We start from the raw sequence: 20,824 nt of genomic DNA on the forward strand, positions 1-20,824 counted from the left end.
ATTTCCTCAATTAGTTTGATCAAGTGTTTATTATTAAATCTTGAGGTGTTAATATAAGATCATAAGACACAGGAGCAGAATTAGGTCATTTTGCCCTTCAAGTCTGCTCAATCATGGCTGATTTATTATCCATATTACCCCATTCTCCTCCTTTCTTCCTTTGATGCTCTGACTAATCAAGAGCCTATAAACTTCCTCTTTAAATAATCCAGTGACTTGGCAATGAATTCCACAGATTCAGCATCTTCTGGCTGAAGAAATTCCTCCTCATACAAAAGATGCAGATGTCAAAAATAAGTTCACAGTAAGTGGTGGTGCAGGTGCAAAAGGCAAAATGGCTGGTCCTTTTCTTATCTATCTTTATTTGAGCATAAAGATTTCTGAATTGTACACGGCTGGGGAAGGAAAGAAAGGGAGTGAAATACAGGATTAATTAAAGACAATCGTAGAATGTTCGAGAGGGAGAATGTTGCAGAAGGATCAAAGATAGAATCTGTTTTGTTGAAGCTAAGAAACAATAGAATGAATATTAATACTGCTGAGTGCTTCTGTAGATCTCCAATGAGTGAGATCAAGGTGAAATCTATGTTTAATGGTAAATGTTGCATTTTGCATCTATAGGAAATTAGAAATGAGGTACTAAGGTCTTGCTTGGAAGTATATTGTGAAAGAAAAAGGATGAGTATGTTAAACCATTTGGAGGTAAGTTATGCAGGATGTAGTATTGAAGCAGCCACATTAATCATGATGGGCTGCCTTTGTTGATCGGCATTTTGGGTTGTCACTTGCTATACACATTCATCAGTACAGTCGGACACCTTATCCGCGGATTCAACCAACCGCGGATCAGGAAAACCCGGAAGTTCTCTCTCCAGCACTCGTTGCTTGAGCACGTACAGACGATTTTTTCTTGTCATTATTCCCAAAACAATACAGTATAACAACTATTTACATAGCATTTACATTGTATTAGGTATTATAAGTAATCTAGAAATGACTTAAAAGTACAGGCAGTCCCCGGGTTATGAATGAGTTCCGTTCCTGAGTCCGTCTTTAAGTCAGATTTGAAGTCGGAACAGGTACATCCGGTATTATTTAGTGTCAGTTAGTCAAACGTTTTTCTTAGTATATAGTACATATTTTACCTTTCTATGCATATAAAACACTTAATAAACATACGTATTTCAATAATTTAACCACTGCATTGCTTAGTAATAATTGTAGCTTTCATCGGGGCAGTGCCTTTTATATGCTCCATTAAAATTGTTCCCATCGTTGACCGATTGTAGCCTAACACTTTTCTAGTGACCGATGGTGTTTCACCAATGGTAAGGTGAAATAATACTTCCACCTTATTTTCAATCGCGATCGTGATTATTTTCGTGCACAGAAACACTGCTGATTCAGAGCTGCACCGACAGGTCCTAATATCCAGCGCACGGAGACATGTTAAATAAAGTCCGGGGTTCCGCTGGGTCCTAAAGACTACCGCAGTGATACATGTTAAATAAAGGACTTGAGCATCCGCGAATTTTGGTATCCGCGGGGGGGGGGAGGTCCCGGAACCAATCCCCAACAGATAAGGAGGGCAGACTGTACAATAAATCTGAATGAAAGAATTTCAGGTAACCCTTAGCTCACTTGCCTTTTTTTTTTAAACCCACCACCCCCTCACTTCTAGTCCACTAAGAAATTCTGCTTTTGGCAGGATGGAGCAGAAATGCTCGATGAAGTGGCCCCCCAATTTACATCAGGTCTCATCTATGTAGAGGAGACTGCATCGGCAGCACTAGATACAACAGATGACCCCAAAAGATTTTGAGATGAAGTGTTACCTTGTCGGGAGGACTGTTTAGGACACTGGGGGTGAGAGAGGAGATGAAGGGACAGGTGTAGCATTTCTGTTGCTTGCAGGGATATGTGCCAGGAGGAAGATTAGTAGGGAGGGATGAATGAATAAGGGAATCATGGAGGGAGCAATCCATGTAGAAAGCAGAGAGTTGGTGGGAGCTAAAGATGTGTTTTGTGGTAGGACCCCATTGAAAATCGCAGAAGTTGTGGAGAATGATGTATTGATTCAGAGCTTTATGTAGTGGTAGGTGAGTTAAGGCATTCGGGAGATGGGCTGAGTGCAGATGTCTGGGAAATGGAAGAGATGTGGGTGAGAGCAGTATCAACACTGGAGGAAAGGAAACCCTGTTCTTTGAAGGAGGAGGACATCTCTGATGTGCTGAAAAGGAAAGCCTCATCCTGCTGATTTGTCACCATCTTTGATTTGGCTAACAACAGTCATGCCATCAGTAAACTTGAATATGGCTTTGGAACTGTACTTACAATAGCTTCACAATCCTAAGTATAAAGCAAATAGAGCAGGGGGTTAAACACACAGCTGATCCTGCGCTGGTGGTCATTGTGGTGGAGATTTTGCAAATCCAATGTTTGGCGTCTGCAAGTAAGGAAATCGAGGATCCAGTTGCTCAAGAAGGTACTGAGGCCAAGGTCTTGGGACCTATTGATTAGTTTTGAGGGGATATTGGTGTTGAATGCAGATATATAGACAATGTAGAATATCTTGATATGTGCATGGTCACTGTCCAGATGTTCCAGGGTTGAGTGAAAAGCCAATGAAATGGGATCTGAATTTGATCTGTTGTGATGGTAGGTGAATTGGAGTGGATCCAAGTTGCTCCTCAGTCAGGAGTTGATATGTTTCATTGCCAACCTCTCCAAGCACTTCATCACAGTGGATATAATGGAGGGTTATATGTGTGGTAGAATTGACAATGGACTTGGGTTAAATGAAGTATGTTGGTTGTGTGCAGCTCTGTTTATAATGGCTTTAATATAGTATGAATTGAAAAGTGACGAACAATATAATAGTGAACCAATTATTGAAAGAATGCCCCTAATTATCTTTGCTTAGCTGACAACAACATTTAAAGACTAAAGAGGTATTTATTAAAGTGGTATTCTCTTCATCATAAGCATATATGATGTCTTTATGTACAAAAGTAAAGACCAATGAACTGAGCCTTGTAAGTTTAGGAAGATACTGATTTTGAGTGTAATGTACTTCAGTGGGTGAGCATATTTCTTAAAGGGGGAAAAGAAATGAGTTGACTGGTTTCTAGAAAAAAATTGATATGAGAGAAGAGATGAGATGTAACAGAACTTCAGATATCTTGTTATTCATTAACATTTGTAACAGCGTTAATTATGTAAGATCCATTTTGTATCTTGGATCATTATCTTATCATTAATTTGATCAGCCCCTGGGGAAATACCATAATAATAAGCTAAGCTTTAGAATTTGATTAATACAGAACTGTAATTTGTAGTTTGGAAATGCATATGATGACATATGAAAATTTCCAAATTTTAAATACAAAGTAAACACTAAAGCCTCATCAAAAGTGTATTTGCTGCATTTTCAAGCTGTCACATGCTGTCTGTCCTTCGAACATCAATCTGCCCAATATAGCTGTACAAGCCACATCAAACATTACTTGCTCACAGTGATTTAATATTTTTACTTTATGTAAATATGCAGTAATTACAGTAAACTTGGTTTCTGTTAGCTTAAGCTAGTATTGTACTCATAGTAAAAGAATGTCTTTACTGTGTGCCATAACTTATTAATTGTTAGGACCATCAAAGACGTATCAAATTTGCTTTTCTCAGAAAACACCTGCTTCATGTGTACTTTGTGTGACTAAAATCAAAGTGAATCTGAATAGTATTTTAATGAATGCATATTAAAATTATTTGCTCTCTTAGGATTGTCTGTATCAAAATTATGTGCACAGGACAGATTGTAGAGGAAAGCAGAAGACAAAATCAAGTGCAACACTATCACGAAATAGCTGTAAAGTGTATAAATATTTTCAGTGGTATTGAGAAGTATTTTAACGTTAAGGAAAAAGTTTCAAAAGGATTTTTTTTATTTTAAGTACATTTGAAGTAAAATAATGAAATGGGTAAAATTAGTGCTGAAGTAGAAATGCCAAATGATATCCATTACTTTCATTGGTTTATTTTTCATTGATCCAAGGCTGGTACTGTCACTGAGTGTAATTGTTAAACAATCTGCTCCCAGACCTCAGGCATAGGTGGCATGTGTTGATCTTAGGCTGGTCTACCCAGCACCCTTTTTTTTGTCTCCCTGCTCAGAGGCCCACAAGTGAGAATGAGCGGATATTTGTAGCATCTGCTTCCTTTTGCCATTATACAAGCCTTCATACTTGCTTGGTATCTTGTTTCCTCAAAAATATTTGAGCAATTTGGTATTTTTCTTCCTATGTGTTTTAGTGTCGGCTTTATTGGTATTTGTGTTATGAATTCATTAGAGATTGCCACATCCCATTGTTTGCCATCTTGTGAGCAATTGCTCTATTTCAGTGTATGTTAAGGAAATGTTTTATTGCCAGTGATGCTTCGTTTCAGAAGAGAAATTAAAATCCCTGTTTTAGGGGAAGGTTTAAAAAACACCGACACTCCACTATTTGATGCAGAGATGGAGTTCTCTCTGTGTTCTATGCAACTCTTGCCTCTCATTGTACACTATCAAAATACTTTGGTTTTGTTCTGCTCTTTGGTATCTTTTCTGTGTAATTTGGCTGCTACATTCTTAATAATTGTTATTGACTGTGTTTCAAAAACAATGCATTTGTCAACAGCTTATACCATTTCTTTCTTTCCTAATCCTTGCAAATAAAATGGATAATTCTGAATCTTCGAACTAAAGCAAACCAATAATTTGCTTTTCTGGTGTATTAGCAACATTTTGAGATGCTGTAAAATTTTCACAGCCATGTATTTTTCAGAATGTTGCTATTAATGACCCCAGTTATGATAGCTGGGGTGTCAAATTGCACAAAAAATACTAAGTAGTAAGATTTAGAAAAAAAACTCAATGAATCTTCTGTTATGGTTATGCAGCAGGAAAGATGAGACCAATTTAGTTTGCATCTTCCCTTTGAGAAGCAAAAGTGTGTACTTTCACGAGTGAAATTCAACATAAAATACTTGGAAAATGTAGATGATCATGAATTGATTTAATTGAGTAAATTCCAAAAGGAGTTGTATAACCTTTTCTTCTTTCTCATTTGCTCATCCTTGATTTCATAGTTTTTCTCTTATAAAATTAGCATCTGTCCTGGTATCTTGTACTTCGGGCAGTATAATATTTTGGCAATACTTATTTTATGGCAGGTTATAATTGACATAAAACTCAAAGAAAATGTAAAAAAATATTGAAGAAATGTAAAACAGGAAATAATTGTTTCTGTCTGTTTTAAATAAACATTTTAAATAAATAACTTTTCCATATGATTGCTTTATCCTGATACTTGATGTCTGTTAAATGTAAAGAGTAAATTTAGTGGTAATGTCCTTTCTGGTCACTCCCAGTGTACTACTTTGCTTTATCTACAGACTATAGATGAATCTGTTAAGACTTGCTCAATTGCTAGTCAATACTCCTGGGATTTTGCATAGTCAGGCCGAGAGCAAGTTTGAACATGCTCTTCCCTGATTCTGTTGTTTTTGTCTCTACTCTTTCAGTGCCCTACAGGAATCATTAAATGAAAACTTCATGCTGATCATTACGCATCGAGAAGCCCAACGGGATTATAGCCTAAACTTTCCGGGCACCAGAACTGTGCAAGAGGTGAGCGATATTGGAGTCGGGGAGGTATAGGCAGTTCATTATCACCAACGTAGGTTCTGCTAAAGAGGTTCTAAATTTTTGACAATTACTGCACAAATCTCTGATTTTCTTATTTGCTCTTAAAATTGAGATACGAGCTGTGTTATTTTACTAGTACAGGAATCTAAGTAATTATGGTGACTGCTTATCAATTGCTATTGTATGTGCTTGACTCCCAGTTGGAGAGATCATGCGCAACTAGGTTAAAAAGTTAAATGTGAGCTTGTTAAATTCACTAAGGCTGACAGTACAGAAGTAAAAAAGCTCATATTGATTTTCATTTTGGCAACTAACATGATTTGATTTGTGTAATATAAGTTACGTTCCTAATGTCAAACTGTACTTTTGTTTAATTTTATTATCTTTAAATAGTAACCATCATCCTCCCCTCAGTCAATATCACAAGAGTATTATGAACAATTTCTAAAAATAAGCTTGTGACAGCCAGAAACTCATCAATAACTCTTTGACTATTTGATAAAAACAGTCCCTTTCAAACATATACTGAGTTTAAGATTTGCTAAATTCACAGTTGTTGACAGCAGTATAGATGGAGAATTTTCCAGTGCTCTATTTATCTAAACCCTAAAATTGAAGTTGCATTTTCTTGTTGCAGAAGGCAATATTCTGTTATTACTGTTCATTAATGAATGGTGACTCCTGTGGAAATGGGCAATGATTCTGATTATCAGCAGCTTTGTTAATGTGAGATACCATTTGTTTAATTTGATGGTTAAAACATCAGGTTATGCTTTATTTAATTTGCAATAAATGAAGTTCGTTTCTAAATTTGAAGATTTTTATGCTGCTTTATGAATCTCTTCACCAAATTTAATTAAGATGTATTGCTGCTTTTGTCTTTTGATAAAAGGAAATCTTTCCAAACAATTTCACAGGCCATAATAGATCCTTTCTCTTCCCGCTTAAGTCCTTTTCACCTCTTAGTCATAGAAATTTATGACACAGAAGGAGGCTGTTTGATTAATTGTGTTTCCAATGGCTGAGAGAGAACTCTTCAGACTAATCCCACTTCTCAGCTCTAAGTTCTTTGCTTTGAGGCACATATAGGTACTTTTTAAATAGATGAAGATTTATACTTCCACCAAATTTTTGAGCACTGTGTTCCTTGGATAGAAAAAAAAACTTAATTTAACTCCTACCTTGATAGTGACCCCAATTTATTAACATCTCTGTTGAGGGAAATAAAGTAATCCTTTTGGACTTGTCTAGTCTTTTCATAACATTTTGCACCCCAATTAAACCTCCTCTCAGCCTCTCTCATTCTGTAGAAAACAATCTCACCCTACCCATTCTTTTCTTATAATTAAACCACCAGCCTTGGAAACATCTTCATATTTGCACTGTACTCTTACTAGTGCAGTCCCATTTTTTCCTGTAACTTGATGTTCACAGAACAAAACAATGCTGTTAGGCTGATTGTTCAATACAGGTTGAGTATGATCTCCTTTCATATTCTGGACCTCTGTAAATAAAGGAAATAAACCCATATACTTTGGGAACTATATTATTTACCTTTCCTGTTGGCTTCAGGGATCAATAGGCAAGCACTTCTCAACTCCCCCTCCCCCTCTACACACTACTATTTATTGTATTCACTGCTGAATCCCACTGTAATCAGATCATTTTCTGTTTCATGTTACTTGACAACTTCCCAGTAATTCTTTTTCTGATAATAGATGTAAATCAAGGAAAATGGAGATGCTAAGGATCTGAAATAGAAACAGAAAATGCTAGAAACTCAGCAGTTCAGGCAGTGTCCGTAAAATGAAAAAAACAGCTAAAGTGTGAGTTCAGGAACCATTTTGGTATGTGTTTTGTGATGACTCCATATTGATTTAATTAAATATACTGGTCGCAATACAAACCGTCTTTCAGTTAATTAGGCCTATAAATGCGGTCTTGCTCTCCTTTAGTGTATTGGAACCAAATTTGTAGCCAGAGAAGAAAGGGTTTAAAAAATGATGGTCAAAGCCCAAGCTGTTTCATCCTATGCTTCTCTTAGTTACCTAGAATGTTCTTTTCAGGATTTCCCTATTTATTAAAATTTTCTATCTCTTATCATGTTAACATCATCTCTGTACTTTTTCAACCACCATTCCTGTGCCTTTGTGGGTGATAGATACAAAATATCAGAATCATACCTGTGCCTTTCACCTCCATAAACCGGTGAGCTTTTTAAGTCTTTAAAAGGCCTTAGTCATTCAGTTCTTTGCCCTTGCATATTAGTAAAAGGGTTTTGAGTTTTTCTTGATTTTAGCTTAAAATCATGTAATTTGTATGCAGCAGCCACTCCAGGTCCTTTCAAAGGTGTATTTGTTCAACTGGTACATTTTCTTTTACAATTGCAAGTTGCTACTGGATACTAAAAACATCAAGTACTGCTGGACTATCCAATCAGTGAGTTGATCGATAAGTTAATGGAGCTGGACTTATTGCGTACTGCTGTTGTGTTGTTGCCTGTACATGTTGCATCCCATTGTTCTGTGATGATGTGGGGTGCGACTGATTGTCTTGGATGTTTTTATTGAGATCACAATACATTTTTTTAAAATTTATTTTTATGCTCAGCATAACAAAACTTATAATTTCCAGATACACTTACATTTACATTTCTTCCTCTCACAGATATCAGGTATTGGAACACTTCCATCAAAATTTAGACATCACCACAACATCCTATACAAAAGCCCTTATTAGTATAGCAGACAGGTTTACATCTATATACTGCAGAAAAAGTTGCCATATTTTATGAAAACTATTTGTTTTTGAGTGTACCACACATGTCAAAAAGTTCAAAGTCCATGATTACGCCAATCAAAAAGTCCAGGAGCCTTATGGGATATCCAACCAAGTAAAATTGTCTTCTTTGCTAAAAAAAAAGTCTGGATGTTAAAAAGTTTTTTCTGATGTGCATTAATAATATGACTGCTGGATAAGCCTAAGAGAAAAGACACTGGGTCCGGTTCAAGCTCCATCTTCAGAATCTTTTCCATTTCACCCAAAATATCACTCCAGTATGCCTGTAGTTTGGGACAAGTCCAAATGGGTGAAAGTTCTAGTATTTACTTTACATTTAGAACACATTGGAGAAAACCCGTCTTAAATTTCGAGAGACGCACCTGGAGTCAGATGGGCTCTATGCAGAATTTTGAGTTGCAATGCTTTAATTCTATTACAAACTGAAATATTCTTTGCATTATCACAGATATCTTCCCATGTTTCAGCTGTAATTTCTACTCCCAGCTCTTCCTCCCAGACCCTTCCCAGCTGCTCAACCTCTCCATGAGAACATTCCCTCAGGATGCTGTAAAAAGTACTAATGGAGACTTCACCCTTAGAACAAAACACCCTGTTTTCTATGTCAGAACTTTAGAAATCAGTTAACACTGATGTTTTTTTCTGTATATAATCTCTTATCTGAAAGAAACTGAAAAAGATCCTTGTTGGGTATGTTAAATTTCTGTACTATTTGACTAAAAGACATCGTCATTCCTTCATCAAGCAAATCTCCTAGATGGAAAATACCCTTAGAAATCCAGAATCCATTATGCCAGGCTGAAAATCTGGACTGCCGGTTATTGAAGTGAAGGGTGATATTTTTGCTGCGTTGCCCTCAATTTGTCGCACTGCCCTTCAAGCTCTGACTGTATTAATTGTTATTGGATTGCGACAATATTCCTTAACTAGTTTCATCTTATTGAGGAAAAGCAAATTAATAAGAGGGCATTTTGCTTGTGAAGCTTCAATGTCTAGCCAAATTTAGGAGGGGTCCCTGCAAACCCAGTCAACCACATAAGATAAAAAGGAACTTAATTGATAATTTTTTTCATGTCTGGAAAATCCAGACCCCCTAGACTACTGTAACTTAGACATTTTAATACAGGGTCTTTTTTTGTTCCAGATGAAAGAAACAAGCCAGCCATTTATTAAGTATTTGTTGGGTAAAAATGACTGGAATCATTCGTATTGGGTAGAGCAGACGAGGAAGAATGTTCATTTTGAGCAAGGATATTCAGCCAAGCCAAGAAATGGGAAGAGTGCTCCATCGCTCAAGACCCTGTTTGATTTTGTCAAATAACTGTGTAAAGTTAACTTTGAACAATTGATCAAACGTAGGTGTGATAAATATGCCTAAGTAAGCAAAACCTGTCTGCGACCATTTAAAGGGGAAAACACCCTGAGTGTCAGGTACCTGCTGCAGATTCCCCAGAGACATAGCCTCTGATTTAGTAAAGTTGATTTTATAACCTGAAAAGGCACTAAATGAATTGATGCATTGTATAAGGTGGTGCACTGACATAGCAGGGTTTGATAAGAAAATTAGAACATCGTCCACATACAATGTAATTTTATGTGACTTTAGTCCTACATCTGGAGCAGATATTTTGGGGTCTCGCTGAATAGCCTCAGCCAATGGCTTGATCAGTAGTGTGAAAAGTAGTGGTGATAAAGGGCAGCCCTGCCAGCTGCCCCTCAGAATACTAAAGTTATCTGACCTAAAACCATTAGTGAGAATCGCAGCCAAAGGGGCATTATAAAGAACCTTCATCCACTTAATAGAATTATTGCCCAAACCAAATCGTTCTAAAGTGAAAAAAAGATACGGCCATTCAGCACAATCAAAGGCCTTTTCTGCGCCTAAGGAAACCACCAAGCCGTCCACTGCCTGTTGCTGACATGCCTGAACCACATTAAGTAATCTTTTGATATTGTTAGATGATCTACGGCCTTTTACAAAACCTGTTTGATCCTCTTTTATGATGAAAGGTATCACAGTTTCTAATTGCAATGCTAAGGTTTTAGATAAGATTTTAAAGTCAACATTTAACAATGAAATATGCCTGTAGGAGGCACAATCTTCAGGGCTCTTTCCTTTCTTAAGAATTAGGGAGATATTAGCTTCTCTCAATGATGGTGGGAGGAGACCACAATTAAATGAACATGCTTAGCATAGGCTCTGATAATAACCCTGTGAACCCTTTATAGAATTTACTAGTGAGTCCGTCAGGACCAGGGGCCTTCCCACTTTGGAGCTGTCTCACAGCTTCCTGTATCTCATGTATAGATAACGGATCATTGAGGAGGGACTCACGTTCAGAAGAAATGCCTAGGAGATCTAAATTCCTGAAAAAGGACTTCATTCTAGATTGTCCATCATTACATTGCTCAGATTGATACAGTTTAGAATAAAAATTCTTAAACACAACATTAATCATTTTAGAATTACTAGTGAGGGCTCCTGTCCCATCCCTAATTGAAGCAATAGTCAGAGAGGCGTTTTTCTTTCTAGCTAAATAAGCCAAATACCTGCCTGGTTTTTCACTATGTTCAAACAATTGTTGTTTAGCAAATGTCAATTTTCTTTTGGCTGCTTGTGTAAGTAAAGAGTTTAGTGTACAGTGTAGGGCTGTGATATTCTGTAACTTGGCTGCAGAGGGCTTACTAATATCCCTTTCAGCTGCCGCAAGCCTTGCTTCCACTAGGCACTGCTGTTCCGCAGTTTGTCACTTCTTACGAGCAGAGTTGGAGATGATTGATCCCCTTGCATAGCCTTAGCGGTTTCCTAGAGTATTGATGGACTACTAGCTGATTTGGAATTAATAGATAGGGAAGTTTTGAATCTGGAAGTCTATAAATTTATTATCTTTTAGAATAAAAGGATTCAGCCTCCAATGTCTAGATCGTCTGAATTATCTTTGGGCTTAATATTTAAATATACCGCTGCATGGTCAGAAATAGCGATATTTCCAATTGTGCAGGATACAACTAAAACTAGGAGTGTTTTGGGGCTTAGAAAAAAGTATTTTGGTGTAACACTTGTGTAGGTTAGGAAAAAATGTTAAGACTTTGACTGAGGGATGTAACAACCTCCAGACATCCACAAGTCCTAGTTTTCCACATAAGCCCATGATTTGTTTGGACTGTGAGGAGAGCAATAAGGGACCACTAGGCACTCTGTCCATCAATGGGCCCATGAGACAATTAAAATCCCCACCTACAATAATGTTTTGTATTGAAAAGCTTGAAAGTTTGGAAAAAGTATCTGTTAGGAATTTGAGAGGATGAGCTGGAGGGCAGTAAACATTGAGAATACCATATTCCTCTCCATATATTGAAGCCTAAACAATCACAAATCTCCCATACTTATCCTTAATGCAGTTTAATAACTTAAAAGGTAAGTTCTTCCTAATTGAAATGGCAACCCCCCCCCCCCCACTCCTGGTATTAAAAGATGAAAAATAGACGATCAAATCCACTCTGTTGCAGTATTAGATGTTCTTTATCATTTAAATGTGTCTCCTGCAATAAGGCTATATCCACCCTTTCCTTTTTCAGGTTTAGTAGGATTTTCTTTCTCTTGATTGGTGAATGACTTCCCTTAATGTTCCAAGTGCACAATTTTAACATATTATTGGTCATAACCCTTTATGACAATCATGTGACTCCAGAGGAGAAGAAACCCGATTTAAGATCAGCTGAGCAACAATAAGTAATTTTAAAAAAACACACACAGAATCAAAGCGCCAACAGTGCTGACTCCACACTTAAAGGGGTAACCTTCTAGCACCCCATATTCTGCCCCACTGCCAATATGACATTTAACATAGTCAAAAATAAAAACAGGGCATAATTTATCAATCCATCGATTTGTTACCGTCATATTTAACTCCTTCAAGCTGGAGCAGCACCGCTAACTTAAACAAATAATGAAACTATTAATCAAAACAAACACGTTACCATCCTATAAGATATCTTGCTGTCGAGTAATGAAAAGGTAAGATAAAATGATCGTTCTTATATCAAGATTTTTAAGCTCCAATGTGTGGTTTTGGAGTGTTAGAGAGAGTGGAGCCAGCTTCTCGCTGATCATTTTGGATATGTTCTCTGTAACTTCCTGGATTACTTGACGAAAAGCAGGGTCCAACGTGTTAGCATAGCTAGCAGCAGTGAGCTCCCCAGCCCTGGGTGAGCACTCTGTGCAGCCCCTCTTGGCTGCCTTTTTAGTACCTTTCGATGGCATGGTGTTGAAGCAGCTCAAAAAAAACCTCATCAATCTTCATGTCATTAAATCTGACACTTGAGCATTTAAAAAAAAATTGAAACGGATAGGTTTATATGCGAAATTATCAGTGTTGGCGGTGCTGAGCTCAGCAAAGCAGACTTCACTGCGTCGCCATCTTGAAAACCCCCCACAAGACATTGTTGGACATTGCTAATGTAATTATACTTCAAGTCCAGTTCACTGGTTCATTGGCGAGACCAATGGTGACAGAGCTGCATTTGCTCAGTTGTGGTGAGGACTAGACCAAAGCTGCAGGCTCCCCTTTTGATGCCGCCTAGGAGGGGAGATGCTAAGGTGGTGTGAGAGAGCCTCTGTGAGGTGCTCTAGAGTCTGTACTGCATTGGAGCCTGGCCCTTCCCATTGGTGCTGCTCCAGCAATGTTCCCTGTGAGGTGTGCATGCGCACACATCTTTTGCTACTAGCACACAAAGCAATTTAAGCTGCGCACAAAAGGTTGTCACCCTCTCCCTTGTTGGCATGTTAAGTATATTTTGTGATCATACACAATCCCATCTCCTTTTCCGGTTTTTGAGGTGGTCGATGATGACAGCGTGGAGTTTGTGGATTTGTCTGCAGATTTTAGAAATGGCTTATTTATATTGTTTTTATTGAAATTATTGATTCACTAAGTCAAATTCCAAAGAAGCAAAGGGCCTGAAGCATTAAAGAACTGCTAGTTCATTTAAAGCAGAATAGCTTAATGAAACAGTAGCAACATGAGGTCAGGAAGTTATAACTACGAGAAATATTTATGTACAATACAGAAACTGGTGTTATCTGCATGTATCGTCATGATGTAAAAGTTACTATTTGGGGGTCTGTATATGACTCTTATCAAGGTCTTTTTAACCTTGCAGTTTCTTAGCTCTACCCACAACGATTCTACAAGCTCTATCCTATGTCACCTTTTACTAATGACTTGATTTCATTTTTTTTTTTACTAACAGCCACTCCTACCCCTCTATAACTGGAAAAGTTCATCTACTTTATTCCATAACACCTTCAGTCCTGTATTCATCCTTTATGATTTTGTCTGCCTTTTACATTGCAAGTCACTGTGTTGACTGCATTTTTTGCCCTGTCATCAGCCTCTCTTTGCTTGCAGTCTCATTACACACTGCCTCTATTTGTAAACCACATACCCCATCCTCAGCACCATCACTCCAGTTCCCACCCCACTGGCAAATTAGTTTAAACCCTCCTGATCAGCTGATAGTAAGTAATCTGTGGAATTCGTTGCCACAGGTGGCTGTGGAGGTCAAGTCTTTATGTATATTTAAGGCAGAGGTTGATAGATTCTTGATTGGTCAGGGCATGAAGGGATACGGGGAGAAGGCAGGAAATTGGGGCTGAGAGGAAAGTGGATCAGCCATGATGAAATGGCGGCGCAGACTTCAAGGGCCAAATAGCTTTATTCTGCTCCTATATCTTGTGGTCTTCTGGTAATAAGCAGTAAGACAATTCAGAACTGCTTTGCTCACTATGGTTTCAAGTACTCAGGGTAGGAGGTGTTACTAACAGCCCGGAGTGAAAGAGATATGATTTCACTACTTCAAGTTCAGAACTACGAAGAATTTGAAAGTATCGACAATCATCTTGAATGTCACAATGAAAATTAAGATGTAAAAGTTGTGTGAAGGCAGTCCATTAGGTATCTGCGCTGATTCTGTTCATTCAAAGTTAAAAGAATGCAACATGGATGATTTCCTCTGTTGATAAGTATTAGGAACTGAGAGTGTATGGAGGGATATAGGCCAGGTGCAGGTCAGTGGGACTAGGCAGAAAAATGGTTTGGCACAGCCAAGAAGGGCCAAAAGGCCTGTTTCTGTACTGTAATGGAACTAATATGCAGCTTTATAGTACCATATTAGTATTGGTAGTGTTCTAATTTATTCTATATTTCATTTAAATACAAAATTTGTTACTCAGTTTGTCTTTTTATACATTTTTAATTATTTCCATGAAACTTTTGGCTAATTGCAGCAAATGCTTAATTGGATGAAAATGTTTAGGTCCCAATGTGTCCCAATTAACCAGAATCCACAGTATTCATGTATGGGTTGAATGATAATTAAATTTGAAATTGGGAATCTTTATCACTAAAATATGATCTGTGTTAGGTAGGAGTACACGCCTCTCTCTGCCCTCATCTTATTTACTTTTTATTTTACACATTACTGGCATCGTGGCACCTGCAGTTAAACTTTGCCAAAGTACTTTGTCTTTTTTTCAGCTTTGTTTTTCTCTGGTTCCAAAAACTTACTTGCCATTCCTCTAACTTCCTAATCCAATTTTGGATCACCCACCCCTTTTTCCAAGATTATGCTCTAGTCCCCATCCCCCTGCCTTAATAGGTTAGGTCAAGTGTCACCAACCTTTTTTGCACCACGGACTGGTTTAATATTGACAATATTCTTGCGGACCGGCTGATGGGGTGTGGGTGGGGGGTGTGTTAATCACGACCGGAATATAGGTGATAAGTTAACTATAAGTCACTTTTAAGTGGCTAATACACTCAATTTCATTTCTAAAAGGGTTTATCTAATGATTTTAATATTAAACACACAGCGCATATTTTCCTCATATGAACATATAAAGTCATTGCAACACACCGTTATCGCTGAATCAGTGGGAGCCCTGGGCTTGTTTCCCTCCAACAAGACGGTCTCATCGAGGGGTCATGGGAGACTAAGTACGACGCTCTCAGAGCAGCAGCATTTGTGGCGGTGGTGGCTCTCAGCACTTGCTTCTGTCCTGCTTGCTCATGTTTTTTCCGCTCAAAAAACTCAACGGGTTTGTCTTTAAATGCAGGGTGCTTGGACTCAAGGTGCCGAAGCAGTTTTGAGGGCTTCATTGCTTCATTAAACAGCTTGTCTCCACTTATCACATACAGGGGACTTGGAGCGTGCGAGTCACAGGTCGCATTAAAGCCATATTTTATGTGCGAATCGTTGTATTTTCTGTTGAAGGGCTTTCTTTTTTTTTGCAGTCTCTGCCTCAGCTGTCTCTGTGTTATCGTCACCGTTAGGCCCTTTATGCCCCCACCACCTCTTCCAAAGAAACTCTCAAGCGATATGTTTTTTACTCATCGAGTAGTTGTAGGTTAATGACCGACTGATGACCTCACACGGGTAATGACCTCGCGTGTGTTCAAGTTCAACAATGGGCGTGACAGGGAATGAGGAAAAGTGCAGCTGGCTCATATCGTGTCATATTGCTAAGTCATATCGTTTCCTCGCGGCCCAGTAGCACATGCTTTGTGGCCCAGTGGTTGGGGACCACTGGGTTAGGTTCCAAATCAGCAAGCAAACATCGAATTGTGGATACAGGTCGCAGTCTTCTGCAGTCCAGCTAATTGTGCAAGTTCCATCTCCCCAAAGTGTGGTCCCAGTGCCCCAGAAATTTTAAAATTCCTTTGTCATCTTGTTGCAATATTGTTGCAAGATTATTAAGCCCATAACTAGTAGTTGTTGTCATCTGTGAACTTTACTGGTCATTATTTGACTGCAACCAAACATGTACTTTTAAAAGGGAATCCCAGATGATTATTGTTCCTACACCCAGGATGATTAAAGAACATCAGCACATATGTGATTGCCCTCATCCTTTAACTGATTACATGCCTGTACATCAACTATTCCTTTTACCTGCCTTCCGAGAGAGGGAAATTAATATTTCTGTGCTATAAAGCTTGGTTTACTTGGATTACAAAAATCTGACTTTCATCTTCTGCTCTTTTCTTAATGGCTTTGAAACAAACTCTTGAGATGTGCTTTATTATCCAAAATGTTTTTGTCTTCAGTATACTGTAATCCACTGTGTACTAAGCCAATGTGGACTTAAACACGTAATCATCAATACAGTGAAATTGGAGAAGGTGAGTAAATGCTTTTATATGATATGTGTTTATACAAATATTGAATATACCAGGGATGGAGTAAGTCTAATCCATAATAGCTGTTTTTGAAAAGGATATCAATAAGTTCTTCACGTAAGAAAATCATTTTAGGGAATGGAAGGAAACATATAGCCCTTGCAGAGCAAATACAGATGTAATTTGGTTTGTATTAGTACAAAGTTCATTTTTGGGGCTTTTTTGGGGTCAAATTACTGAATATTTTTGAAAATATTTCCAGATGTAAGGAAATCAGAGTGGAGATATGTTACTTGGATAGAGGATCAGCCATGATCGTATTGAATCGTAAAACAGGCTTGATGGTCTAAGTGACATACTATTTTCTGAGTATATTTTTGAAGAGATGAGTGGGATCCGCTGCTTTAATATGTGATGCTCACTGGGCAAAGTCTATATATTTCACCTTGGATTTTGACAAATTTTTAGAACTTATGAATTAAATAAATGGAAATTTAAGTCATAGCTCTGCTGCTTGCCTGCTGTGACATTAAGTGATCATGGTTGATCCTTTACGTCTCATGCTACTTCTCTTGATTTTCTTAAACTCTAAAAACTTAATCACTTCTGACTTGAAAGTACTTGACTTCCCATGATCCTCTTGGGTAGTAAATGACAAAGAATATTGAATACATTTCTTTTCATCTCTGTTTGGATGGACAGATCTATATTTTGATATTGTAATTCTTTGATTTTTGACACCTTTGTTAGGGGAAAGAAGTATCCCTGCATCTACCTCGTCAGGCTTTGTAAGAATTTGTATTCCAGGTGCAAGTTACATCAGGAGTCTGTACAAGTGGTACACTAACAAGAGAAAATCTGCAGATGCTAGAAATTTGAGCAACACACACAAAATGCTGGAGCAACTCATGAGGCCAGGCAGCATCTATGTAAAAAAAAAAGTACAGTTGACGTTTTGCATCAAAACCCTTTGGCAGGACCCACTATTTCTCTTACCTAGAGCTGCAGGACAATCTGCTGTATGCCTTCCAAATTGTACAAATTTTAGTAATCTACACAAACATGCAGGTCCTTCTGAACAGAAACATTTTTTAACCTTTCACGATTTTTTCAAATACTCTGCTTTTCTATTTTCTACCTCATTCTTGTCATTGTATTTTCTATTTCTTAATGCCTTGCTCATGTGGTTAACCTGTTTATATTCCTTCTATCCTCTTCTCTGTCCTCTTCATAGTTCATACTGCACAGCTCTGTATGTTGCACTTGATCCCCGCAAGCAAATCATTGACTTGTATTGTGAACAGCAAGAGCTTAGCACAGATTGCTGCTCAGAGCCTCGTACTTCAGTACTCAGAATAAACTGTAAACTTTCAACAATTGATGACTTCCTTGGAAGCAATCAATTACAACAAACCTTTCATGCATTGGACTTGAAACGGAATCATTGGCTTTACTATACCTTTTATCGTGCAGGTGGAAATTGTAATATGGCAGAATACAGTTTTTTCTAACCATTATTCAAGTCCAAAGTAAATTTATTATAAGTGTGTGTGTGTGTATATATATATATATATATATATATATATATATAATTGTGTATGATATATCAACGTTATACAACCCTGAGATTACTTTTCTTGTGGGCATTCTCAATAAATCCATAATAGAGTAATAACCATAATAGAATCATTGAAAGACCACACTGACTGGGCATACAACCAATGTGCAAAAGACAGCAAACTGTGCAAATACAAAAAGATATAAATAATAATAAATAAGCAATAAATATCAAGAACATGAGATGAAGAGCCCTTGATAGGGAGTCTTTGGTTGTGGGAACATTTCAATGATGGAGCAACTGAAGTTGAGTGAAGTTATCACCTCCCTTTGTTTAAGAGCCTGATGGTTGAGGGGTAATAACTGTTCCTGAACCTGGTGGTGTGAGTACTGAGGCTCCCATACCACTCCTTCTTGATGGCAGCAATGAAAAGAGAGCATGGCCCAGTGGTGGGGGTATCTGATGATGGATGCTACTTTCCTGTGACAGCGCTGTGTGTAGACGTGCTCAATGGTGCTGAGAGCTTTACCCATGATGGACTGGGCCGTATCCACTACTTTTTGTAGGATTTTCCATTCAAGGGCTTTGGTGTTTCCATACCAGGCTGTGATGCAGCCAGTCATTATACTCTCTGCTACGCTTCCATAGAAGTTTCTGAAAGTTTTAGATATCCTGTTGAACCTTTGCAAACTATTCAGGAACTAGAGGCACTGATGTGCTTTCTTCACAATTGTACTTAAAAGCTGGACCGAAAATAATAACAGTGAGAAATTTAAATTTGCTGATACTCTCCATCTCTGATCCTCTGATGAGGGCTGGCTCATGGACCTTTGGTTTCCTCCTTCACAAGTCAATAGTCAACTCCTTGTGTTGCTGACATTGAGTGAGAGGTTGTTGTTGTGGCACCACTCCACCAGATTTTCAATCTCCCTCCTATATGCTGAATTGTCACCACCTTTGATTCGGCCATCCACAGTGGTGTCATCAGTAAACTTGAATATTGCATTGGAGCTGTGCTTAGCCTACACAGTTATAAGAATTAACCGAGCAGAGCAAGGGACTAAGTATGCACCCTTGTGGTGCACCTGTGCTCACGGAGATCATGGAGGGGATTTGTTGCCAATATGAACTCACTGGGATTTGCAAGTGAGGAAATTGAGGATCCAGTTGCACAAGGAGATATTGAAGCTAAGTCTTGAAGCATATTGATTGATTTTGAGGGGACGATGATATTGAATGCCGAGCTGTAATTGCTAAGAAGAATCCAGATATATGCATCTTTATAGTCCAGATGTTCCAAGTTTGATTAAAGAGCCAGTGAGATGGCATCTGCTGTAGACCTGTTGCATCGGCAGGCAAATAGGAAGGAGACTCAAATCTCCTCTCAGGTAGGAGCTGATATGTTTCATCACCAACATCTCAAAACTTTTCATCACTGTGGGTATCACTCCTAATGGATGATAGTCATTGAGGTAGGTTACCACGTTATTCTCAGGCTCCAGTATAATTGAAGCCTGCTTGAAGCAGTTGGGTATCTCAGACTGCCTAAGTCAGAGGTTAAAAATTTCAGTGAATGCTCCAGCCCGTTGATCAGCCTTGGCCAGGTACCTTATCTAGGCCAGATATTTTTCGTGGGTTCACCCTTCTGAAGGCTGCTTGCACATCAGTCTCAGATCCTGAAATCACATGATCATTGGGGGCTGTGGGAGTTGATGGTTCCTACATATTTTGACGGTCAAAGCGAGTGTTGAAGGCATTGAGTTCATCTGGGAGCAAAGCCCTGTTTTTGCTTAATTTAACTTATAAGCGGTGATAGTACTCAAGCCCTGCCACAACTGTAAAGCATCCTTTGTTCATTCATGTTTAGTACAGAATTGCCACTTCACCCATGAGATGGCTTTCCAGATATCATACCTGAACTTCTTGTAACCTTTTTTGGTCACCAGATTAGAATGCCTCTGATCTGACCCTCAGCAGCCTTAGGATCTCATGGTTCATCCAAGGGTTCTGATTCGGGTTTGGGTGAAATGAATGATTTTGTGGAGACCACTCGTCTACAATGGTTTTAATAAAGTATGTGACAAACATGATGGATTTATTCAGATCCACAGATGAGTTGTTGAACGTGACCCAATCCACTGATTTGAAGCAATCCATAGCTGCTCCTTGTCTTCTGTAACCACCTCTTTGTTGTCCTAATCTCCAGAGCTTTGTTCTTTAGCCTTTTCCTGAATGCAGGTAGGAGAAGGACAGCCAAGTGATCAGATTTACTGAAACGGGATCTGGGCATAGAACAGTAGGCATTCCTTATCTTCTGAAACAGTGATCTGATGTGCTGGGATCTTTGATGCTACAGGTTATATGCTGATGGTAATTGAGCAGGGTTTTCTTCAAACAAGCCTGTTTGAAGTCCACAGCTATGATTCGGAATGGGTTGTTTCTTGTTTGGAGGTGGCAGCATGCAGTATGTCAAGGGCTTGATTATAGTCGGCTGCTGGTGGTACGTAGACTGTAGTTAGGATTATGGAGGAGAACTCACTAGGTAAGTAGAATGGTTGGCATTTGACAGTTAGGTATTCAAGGTTGGGAGAACACGAGTTT

At 38.4% G+C, this 20,824-nt stretch overlaps 1 protein-coding gene across 1 annotated transcript in view; it reads left to right on the forward strand.

The window, feature by feature from the left end:
- faf1 (Fas (TNFRSF6) associated factor 1) overlaps positions 1-20,824 on the forward strand; it is a 329,838-nt gene that overhangs the window by 58,428 nt on the left and 250,586 nt on the right. The window contains exon 7 of the mRNA XM_073063028.1: positions 5,563-5,668. Coding sequence (XP_072919129.1) covers positions 5,563-5,668 — 106 coding nt within the window. The remainder of the gene's footprint in view (positions 1-5,562; positions 5,669-20,824) is intronic.

Source organism: Hemitrygon akajei, chromosome 12, assembly GCF_048418815.1.
Source record: "Hemitrygon akajei chromosome 12, sHemAka1.3, whole genome shotgun sequence".
In the NCBI taxonomy this organism is placed as follows: Eukaryota; Metazoa; Chordata; class Chondrichthyes; order Myliobatiformes; family Dasyatidae; genus Hemitrygon; species Hemitrygon akajei.